Below are 11,016 nucleotides of genomic sequence, written 5' to 3' on the forward strand. Positions count from 1 at the left end.
TGTGTTCATAAAAAAGCGCAAGTTCTCAAATTTTGGAATTTGGTCTGATACCTTATCGGAAAAAAACCATGATAACTTAAGTTATAAGAGAATATAATGATAAAAATGCATTTATCTAACTTACTAATTTGTAATTCAACTGTTCTATTTCAAATAATAAATGATAACTGCATTTAAACACAAACCCTCTCTCACTTTGAATTGTCTGAAACACTATTCAATATTTGCATATCTTATCAATAATGAGTTTATAGCCCGCCCTGTTTTGACTGGATATCGAAATTTGAACTGGTCGACATTTTTTTTCAACCACCTGAATATCTGTATATATAAATAGTTATTCATATTGACACAATTATTCAGTTGGTAAAAATGTGGCAAGGAAGTTTTTGACCGTCATTGGGTGTTCTCTCACAAACCTTATAATTATAACAGACATTCTGTATAGATTCTGAACATAATTTACTGTACTTTGAAAAGTGTCATTTACATTGAGTTAGTGTTACACTTTCTAGGACCTAAAAGTTGTGATGCTTTAAATTTTGTTATAAGTTTAAAGCTCTTTATAGCTTGGATATGTGTATATAAAGGACTTAGAATTAAGAAATTATGACAAGTATATGGGTCTCATTGAAATTTTCATGAATTTTATGTGTGAGAAATAGTTCTGACTTTCAAATTTAAATGTGAAACTAATGTGTTTTTACCTCTTTTACAAACTCTTCATTTGAATGAACATAAGGATTTATATCAATGGAGTGAGACTTATGAATTTTGCTATGGCTTAAGATTTGTGTTTTTGCACCCTACAGTTTCACATTTAAAGCGTTTTAACTTAATGAAAAGAAGTATCTAGTGACAAAATTGAGGATATATTTCAGAATTTATAACAGAATTTATAACAAATGAATTCTCATCAGCTGTAACTAATATGATATTATTTTTATGGGATAAGTATATTGTTGAATGTGAATACAGAGTGTCGTAATGTGCAACAGGAAAAGATATGTGGTGAATTTAATTTTAAAATGTTCAGTAGAAATACAGAGGACCTCATTATTAAAGTCAGCTCATTCAAGAAAAAAACACATCGCAGCAAATCTTTTGATTATCCATCAAGATTACTTGAACTAGGTTTGTGTTTTAGTTTTATATCTTGGATACTGATTTGACTCCAACTGCCAGTCATGTCCGTTTTAAGGCTACAAATGTCAGGCTACAATATGGGCTATTAGGACATGTTGAATTTTCTCTTGTTTCAGCATTAACAAAAGAAATTGGCTTTTTGACATCAGACGTTATGTTTCTCTTAAATAGGAAGATTACCATTGAAATTGTTGATGAAAACACAGTCATACTCGTTGAGACTCTATTTGAACTATTTATAACTTTTTTGACATTTGGTATGATGGGTTCATTAGTAACAAAATCAAAATTCAGAAATTGGTAGAACTCATATCTATTTGTTTGATACTATTTTTAGCCAATAACTATGTGCTGATATCCACCAACAAATATGTGCACCTTGAGCATTGTGTATCCAGTAAATATAAACTTGAGGACATGTGTATTAGTTTTTGGAGATTGAACAAGACCTGGTACAACTGAACTAATATTTTATCATTAGTCAATAAGCCAGAAGACAAACTTTTGCAAAATTCAATGGTTGCCATTCCCTGAGGCTTAGAGTGTTACAGGCTGCACACATTAAAAATCCCTCAACAGTTTGAAATTGAAAATTTTTAGACAATGTTTTGCTTGAGAATTTGATGGTTTTCTCTGCAAGACAGATAACTTGCATGACATGCCTTGAAAAATAGATGTAGTATAAGAATTTATCAGAATTACAAAAGCAAAATGTTATTAATGAATGTGGGCACATATTACGTATTATTAAGTATCGTTCCTTTAAATTCACCAAACTAACTTTTATTTGATTAAATTAAGATAATCTTGTGTTATAATGATGTTTGTGACAGTATTGAAGCAAATCATAGAAATCTTAAAACCCAACTTCCACATCAATGACAATGTTTTGATGTAAAAGAATTCAATGAAATTTGAAAATAGCTAATCTCTAACTCAACACAGTTTTCTTTCTATCTTCAAATAAAATGGCAGAATTTCTTCATGGGTTGAAATTTGCGGAGTTTTCAATCTATTTTCTAGTGAAATCGATTGACATGGATGAAAACGAAAACTTTATTTGCTGATTGTCATTTCTACTGGGAAATTCCATTTGTGAATCAAATATAGTCTTATATTATAAAACATTTCACAAAGAAAGAACGGTAGTTTTGTAATGTCTGCTATGTAGAATGGAAACGTTGGTATATAAAAATACCGTGTAAGAAATGTCACAAATTTAAGAGTATGTATAGGATTAAAAAATAGATTCAAAGTTTAAATAAAGAATTCAGATATAGCCAAAGTTTGAAAGTAATAGTGTGAAAAAGAGTTTCTCTGTTGTAATGTAAAATAACTGTTCAGAAAGTTTGAAAGAAATTTAAAGCCTTATATAGGATGGAAAAGACTTAAAGGGATTGTAAAGAGGTTTTCTTTATTTTTTATGTGTATCAGGGACATTAATAGCATCAATTTGTACCATTCCAATTTTCAATCAGACTTCTGTAGCTCTTGCTATTCCACTAAAACTAAGTGTTTGATGACGTCACTAATTGCAAAATATTCTTTATCACATAAGTTCCTCTGCGATTAGTGACGTCATCAAACACTTAGTTTTAGTGGAACCACAGACAACTGATTGAAAATTGGAGTGGTGCAAATTGATGCTATCACTATCCTCGATACAGATAAAAAAAATCCCTTTAAAATTTCAAAATTCATCTTAAAAATCACTGAACATTTACATTGGAATAGATATTGGCAACAAAAGATTTTGATGAATTTAATGATTTTAGGATTGAAAAGGAAATCTTCAAATTGATGTGCATAAAAATTCTCAGTGAAAGAAATTTAGTGTTTTTTGTACATCTTTGAATTGATCTGAAACTCAAGCTTAAAGATGGGTTCTCTTCATTTTATTTATGAAAATGAAAATGTTAATACGTATATGAATAGAAAGTAGAGGTGTTCTAATGACTTGGAAAAATACCAGTTTATCTCATTATTAGCTAAATTAGAAGAGTAAACATTTAACATGAAGTTAACATTCAATGAAAATATCATGCAATACAAAATAGATCCCTGTCCATTTATTTCATTCCGTCCAAAATGTTATTTAATGAACAAATAGATGTAAGTAACAAGAATTTGTAAATGGAACATAGATTTTTTTTGAAAGATTTTTCATGAAAGATTTTTCTAAAAGCTTTTTTGTGAAAGATTTTTTTTAAAGATTTTTTTGTGAAAGATTTTGTTTAAAAGATTTTTTTTATAAGGATTTTTTGAAAGATTTTTTGTGGAAGATTTTTTGTGAATGATTTTGTTTAAAAGATTTTTTTTAAAAGATTTTTTTTATAAGGATTTTTTGAAAGATTTTTTGTGGAAGATTTTTGTGAAAGTTTTGGAGATCTATCAAGTCACATGACATTTTAAAATTGATGTTGATAAAAACATGACTATGAGTGAATAGATGGAGGGTGAGAAACCACCATGTTTTTCTGTTGGTTTTGATCAAGTGGATCAATTGATCCAGTTGTAAAGCAGTATATATTAGATTTTGATGTTTTAATTGGGTCAGAAGTTGAAAAGAGAGTGTCAATTGGACATTTTAACCACATTTCTCAATGATATGAGAAATTTAAGGTATCTGTGGTTATATTGGATTTGGCAGTTTTGGAATATCTTGTTGTGGATTTTGACAGTTCTCTGTTGACCATATTGAATATAATGATTTGAGTTGATGAACTTTTGCCAAGTGTATCAAGTGGTTTTGATTTTAAAACAGGTTTAGAAATAGATGTAAAACAGGTCTCATAAAATCCATTCACCCAATGAGGTGCAAAAAAGAAGTCAAACATCAATTTTGATTACTCAAATAAAGTGTGTGACATTTCATTTCATTAGCTGTACATAAAACTGTTTCTTTGTATTAACTTAATTAGGTGCCATTTATTCTGTGTATTTATTTTGTGTTTGTGCGTGTATATGAGAGTATATGATTCTACTGTGCACTGTGACCAGAATAGAACCAAAACATATTTGTAATTGTGTTTACTCCCACTGGTTTGACATTTGTCAGAGTGACTTTTGGTACATACTCGTAACATCGGCCATATTGATTTACCTGGAAAGAACAATGGTCATTATTGTCCACTCTGTCAAGACAATTACTGACCCAACCCTCATTATTGTCCTTTCTTAAGCCACTCGCTGTTATCGAAAAGTACCAATAAGACTTTCAGCAAATAGTAAATGTGTTCAAGTATTATTAAAGAATGACACCATGCCCCACCTATAACTCTTATTATACTGATTACCTCAATACATGTAGTCTGTGTACAAACTCTCCAAACTATTAGTACTTATTAGCCATTTAGTAAATAGTAACTAACATGAAGAAAAACAATGAGTCAATCATTCTTCAAATAGGGTTAAACTTACAAACTACCAATGTGTACAACAATCTGTATATTGGACACTAGTATGTTATGTGTTGGATATCACAGTTCTCTTCTCTGAGACCTGATATTATATGATATAAAATTGATTATAGACATATCAAGTCTCTAAAGGTTGCTTATCTGGATGGTGTTGAATTAACTCAGGAAATGTTGGTAACAAGAAATGCTGCTCATGAGACCATTTAGGGTGTAAATTAAATCATTCATTTTGCCATTTTGTTTGAAAAAACTTATACAAATAAGTTTTCAGCATAAATCTCAAAATATTTTACACGATACAATCATTTCTTCACATTTGAATTAGATACAGGCAGAGAGAAGTCTTTGAAAATAGGAAAGAGACACATAATATTTAATATCATGTTTGATGAATTTGATCAATCTAATTTCAGAGAAAGATCTAGATGTGTTCAGCTCCAAACAAAACCGCTCAAACAATGGCAACAAATCAAGTAGTAAACCTTCCAAATCAGCTGGGGTAAGTTACAGATTGATTTCTTCTGAAAATTATATTATCAAGAAAGGTGTTAGGCTTGATATATTACAGTAGGTCAATTTCTATGCACTTCTAGTAATAAAAAGAGCAATAATGGCCTGAAACCAGACCAGGTTAATATGGTAATGAAGTCAGTCTGTCATGTCACATCTTCAAAATGTCAAGCTATAATGAACTTTGTACTTATACCTGCAATAGTCACCATTCTTTTATCATGGAAGTTTGTAAATCAAGTGATTTGATTGGATTATACGCTAGCAAATACAACAAATCAGAGTCTTCAACAGAAATCTGTGAATTATGTGTACAGCCTTTCTGTCTAGGGGGTTTTATGGGCTGTATTAACTTCATACAATCCAAAATTGCTTCTTGTACAAACTTCCATAATGCAAGGAAGGTGATTATTGCAATCAAGGTATAAGACAAGGTTCGTAATAGCTTGACATTTTGTAGATGGTCATGCCAGTGCTTCAATTATCTCTGAATGTGCATAAAGACTATTGATCTACATTATATATACTTTGAGAGGAAAAAATCAAACACCAGTTGGCAGCTTGCATTGCAATATTAGGCATAGGTACTGCTTTATCAGCTAGATATTTTGAGGTGGATAATTTTCTTATATTTAGCTTATAAAGAAAGTCTAATCTTCTAAATTCCCAATTTCCATTCTTCAAAAACATTAGCATGAAAATTCCATTTCATATCTTATCTCTCTTGCTCCAGATTTGCTAATTGCGTATTTTGCTAAGCAACAATCTTTGCTATTCCCTGGTGCATGTAGAAGAAATTAAGCTTATTTCTACAAACACAAGGTTATTTTTGCTGACTCGCTTAGAATATTTGTAACATTTATTGATTTTTATATAAGCTGATTAAAAAGATATTTTAGTTGTCAAAATGATAAAATGATGGAAGAGATGAATTAAAGAGAGCAATTTGTAGATTAAAATGTTTATAAAGTTATAGTCCACATGTCATATTGAATTTTACATTTCATATTTCATAATTAAAGGGATTCAAAGTGGTTATCAAGCTTTTCTGTGTGTATTATGGAAGATTTTAAGTTCACTACCCTATATCAGAATGGTGTACCAGAAAAATTTTGTGTCCTTAATACACATGGAAACGCTGGGAAACCTAATTGAATCCCTTGTAGCATTCACAGAATTTTATTTTATAAAGCAATTATAAACTTTTTGCTTTCTGAAATTTTATGGCAAGTAGATGAAGATAATTTTTTTTCTTTTTTAGCCTTTGATAAAGCTATACCTTATTTCATTTTTTATGCAGCATTTTAATTTTTTATTTAGCGAACTGCAAGACGTGAATCTGCCATTACTGTGCCAACATTTTTAGAACCTCCAACAGCTCGGCAGAGGAGAGGTTCTCTACAGTTGCCTTTCTTCTCTAAAAATGATGGCAACTCCGGGGTGAAATTCCCTGATGACACTTTTGTAAGTCTGAAAATGCCGCTACCCGTAGTAAATCCTTGTAGAAGCATGATTAATATGTTTTGTTATTCTATCATTAATTATTTTACCATAATCCCTTTTCCTTTTGTAAAATCTTCAGACTTTTTTTTTCCCTCCCAGCTAAATATGCTCAGTTAATATTTTTCCATTTTTTCTGTAACATTTCCACTTACTAAATTTTATTTCTTTTTTATTTTTTTATTTTATGGTATATTTTAAATATGGTATTTATTTTGAGGTGGGAAGTTTTTGGGTACAATTTTATTTTGGGGTTTAATATTGGGAATTTATGTATGAATATACGTATTAGTGTAATTTCTTTCAGTGATTAGAATTCATGTCACGTCTTGATCATTCATTAAGAAGTCTTAAACTCTATTCATACTGTTGTAAACATGATAAAAATCATTAACAAACTATGGTCTCAATACACAATTGCCAAAGCATGCAATGTATCACTCATAGTTTTACCTATAACTAGCAGTATTCCTATGTATGTTCAGAACAAGCAATGTTTCCATCATGCAATATTCCTAAAAATAAAATGTCCCCAGCAAGAAATGTTCCCATTAAGAAATATTCCAAACAAACAATATGGCAACAAACAATCTTCCCATCAAGAAATATCCCAACAAACAATCTTCCCATCAAGAAATATCCCAGCAAACAATCTTACCATCAAGAAATATCCCAAAAAACAATTTTCCCATCAAAAAATATCCCAACAAACAATCTTTCCATCAAGAAATATCCCTACAAACAATCTTCCCATTAAGAAATATCCCTACAAACAATCTTCCTATCAAGAAATATCCCCTACAAACAATCTTCCCATCAAGAAATATCCCTACAAACAATCTTTCCATCAAGAAATATCCCATCAAACAAGTTTCCTAGCAAGATATACCCCAAGAAACTATCTTCCCAGCAAGAAATATCCCAACAAACAATTTTCCTAGCAAGAAATATCAAAAAAAAAAAATTTCCTAGCAAGAAATATCCCGACAAACAATCTTCCTAGCAAGAAATATCCCAACAAACAATCTTCCCAGCAAGAAATACCCCAACAAACAATCTTCCTAGCAAGAAATATCCCAACAAACAATCTTCCCAGCAAGAAATATCCCAACAAACAATCTTCCTAGCAAGAAATACTCCAAACAAACAATCTTCCTAGCAAGAAATATCCCAACAAATAATCTTCCCAGCAAGAAATACCCCAAACAAACAATCTTCCCAGCAAGAAATACCCCAACATAAAATCTTCCTATCAAGAAATATCCCAACAAACAATCTTCCTAGCAAGATTGCAAGTTATATCCCAACAAACAATCTTCCCATCAAGAATATCCCAACAAACAATTTTCCTAGCAAGAAATATCCCAACAAACAATCTTCCTAGCAAGATAGCAAGATATACCCCAACAAACAATCTTCCCATCAAGAAATATCCCAACAAACAATTTTCCTAGCAAGAAATATCCCAACAAATAATCTTCCCAGCAAGAAATATCCCAACAAACAATCTTCCCAGCAAGAAATATCCCAACAAACAATTTTCCTAGCAAGAAATATCAAAAAAAACAATTTTCCTGGCAAGAAATATCCCAACAAACAATTTTCCCTGTATGTGATATTACTCCAATAAGAATTTATTTAGATCTCATAATTCTCTAAAGCAGGCAGCACAATTTGCCATTTTTGGCACAATCTGCTACAAAAAATGAGCTGTGGTTCTAATAGTCTTATTTATAGTCTGTTATTAGTGTGGATGAAAACTAATTAATTTCTGAGTGTAATGTAGTAGCACAAAGTTGTGTGATCAAATATTATCATCATTTAGAGGAACTTTTTAGATGTTAAAAATATTTTTATTTCAGTTTATTCTTTGTGTCTTTTGTCTATCATAATATTAGGTGTTGTTTTCAATTTTTTACATTCATTACTAAATATTAGTCTATGAAAGTTTTATTTTGACAAGATCTGTTGTACATATATTTGAGTCACATTATAGTTTAATGTATTACAGTCTTTGTGTGCTTGTAAATAATTTACTATTTATGTAAATATATGGTCTGAATGTTTTAATTTAGTAAATTTTAGCACATTTCTCATTAATCCATTGTGGAATTAAACCTCATTTCTAATTGCATAAAAGAAGATGTAGCATGATGTCTATTTCAAGAAGGACAATTCAATTGAACCTATACAAGGGAGGTAAATCCACTTTTCTGGTGATAGCTTACAGACTACATTACTTTTATCTTGTGTATCTTAAACATGATGACTGTAATCTTAAATGTAATTTATTTATTTGTAGGGAAGTTTACGTGGAAATAAAAGAAGTAATTTATCCATTGATGATACGTTTTATGCTTCCTCCATCAGTCCTGGAGGAACTCTTGGATTCAGTGAAGGCAAGAAAATCAAGTCTCAGAATAAACTAAGTAATTTATTCAGTCCACAGATAAAGGTCAGTTTCTTTTTCTTCATTTTGATACAGCATTCAGAAATGGAGTAAACTATTTATAAAAATTCAAAATCACACCGATTATGGGAAAACCTGAAAGCTAACTTCAATTCAAAAGACAAAAACATGATGCGAAATTGTTCATGGTACTGTAGCAATGAAAGGTTTCTAAATATTTCTCCATTCCTGAATATATCATTATCAGTTTAACCTGATACATATTTAATGGCTACTGTAACAATTATACATCAGTATACAAACTTACATATTCACATACCTCAAAAGTGTACTTTGCTTTCAAAGTATCTATTTTACAGTTCAAAAACACATACAATACAGCAAAATAACCAATTTTATAGCAGCAGAAGTCAGTTATAAACAGTGCAGAGTAATGAATCTAATGACAAAAACTTTTAAAACTAAATCACCTGCATAATGTTTCAAACAAAAATCTTATCATTAACAGGGCATAACAGCAATAAAACTAAATCAATAAAAACAGTACTTTTTAACAGCATTGATATATATATAATGTTTCAATATTCACTAATATGTACAAAGCTTTGGAATATTGCCTCATTGAATCATACTTATAAATATGCTGCTACATCCACTGGGTTACATAAATCTTGTAGACGACTCAGTTACAAATTTTATTTTCAATTACCAGACACTGTTGTTTGAGGTGAGACAAATTACTAAGGCTGTAACTCATTTGCTCTAAATATTTCCTTGAATTGTTGGATTTCAATTCCCCCCACCCCCCTCTCTGAAACCTAAAAGGCTGTTGTAAATTAAGCAGCTACAAGATTATGACTAACAAGATATGAGAAAAGTATAATATTACCATCCATCCATCATTCTCTCTTACACCTAGTAACCTTCAGATTTTAATATTTACCGACCACAAGTCTAGTTACGCAAAACTCTCCTGTCAGGGAGGTAATATATATTCACGACTAATCCTATTTGTGTATTTTTTTGATATTTTTTGATGTTTTGATTCATTGACGACATGGTTACTAATCATGTGGCAAATCAAAAGAAATTAATGATATATCATATAGGTTAAAGGGACCCCATCATGAATCTTGTTTCTTTTTCAAAACACAAACAAATTAAGAATTGGTAACATTGAGATTGGTTCTTGACAGATTGGACATCAAGAATTAGACTGTTTTGAAATGCCAACATTTGAAACTTTTGGACATGAAAAATAAAAACCAGCTTGTAGCAATAGACCTCGGAAGACATTTTGAATTAACTTTTGTCATTAATGTCCTGAATACTAATATCAGTGCTGCAAGCTATCCAAATCTGAAATAAATTCATTTTGACAACCTAATTCTATAATATTTCCATGTATCTGACAAATATTCTTTTGGTGTGAGTTTTTGTTGTCTTCAACAATTTTCTTCATGTATTCGATATTTTGTGGCATGGAAATTTTATTTTTTAGCATTTCACAATATTATTGGTTCAGGTTTTTGAAATTATATTTCATCTAATGAAAATTGTTATTTTTTGTAGTTTCCAATTTTTCTTGTACTTTGTCAACAACAATCTGCATTATAATCATATTTTTTCGTTTATTTCTCAATTTCTGTCATGGAAAAAGCGTCTAGTCATTTGGATGGGAATATAAAGCGAGGCCCTGTGTGCTACAGGCTGTGCATTTTGAAGATCCCTCGACAGTTGGAAATCGAAAAAGAGCAGGCTAATGCCGATGTCCTGGCAAAATTTCCCTCATTGTACCCTGCATGGCGTTGCCGTCTTCATTAGCCCACATGGTGCAAAATTTCATACATTTCATTTCATTATTTTAATTTCTGCTTCATCAGGTGTTTCTGATTTTATGATAGCAATATTATTATTTGATTGGTTAAAGTTTATTGAAGTGAATCATGTCCTAGTTATGTATATTGATGTGTTTTCATGTTATTTTGTTTATGAATCATATTGCTAGGTCAACGTGTTCTACCTTACTCC

The 11,016-nt window shown here is 30.6% G+C and overlaps 1 protein-coding gene across 1 annotated transcript; it reads left to right on the plus strand.

Moving 5' to 3' along the window:
* Positions 1 to 1,028: 1,028 nt before the first annotated feature.
* On the plus strand, positions 1,029 to 10,602 carry LOTGIDRAFT_169847 (hypothetical protein; the record flags this gene model as incomplete). The annotated part of the gene is made up of 5 exons (XM_009068471.1): positions 1,029 to 1,134; positions 4,979 to 5,064; positions 6,396 to 6,539; positions 8,878 to 9,030; positions 10,558 to 10,602. The coding sequence occupies 5 exons, from the start codon at positions 1,029 to 1,031 to the stop codon at positions 10,600 to 10,602; spliced, it is 534 nt and encodes a 177-aa protein (XP_009066719.1).
* Positions 10,603 to 11,016: the final 414 nt, after the last annotated feature.

Source organism: Lottia gigantea (assembly GCF_000327385.1).
Source record: "Lottia gigantea unplaced genomic scaffold LOTGIsca_90, whole genome shotgun sequence".
NCBI lineage: Eukaryota > Metazoa > Mollusca > Gastropoda > Lottiidae > Lottia > Lottia gigantea.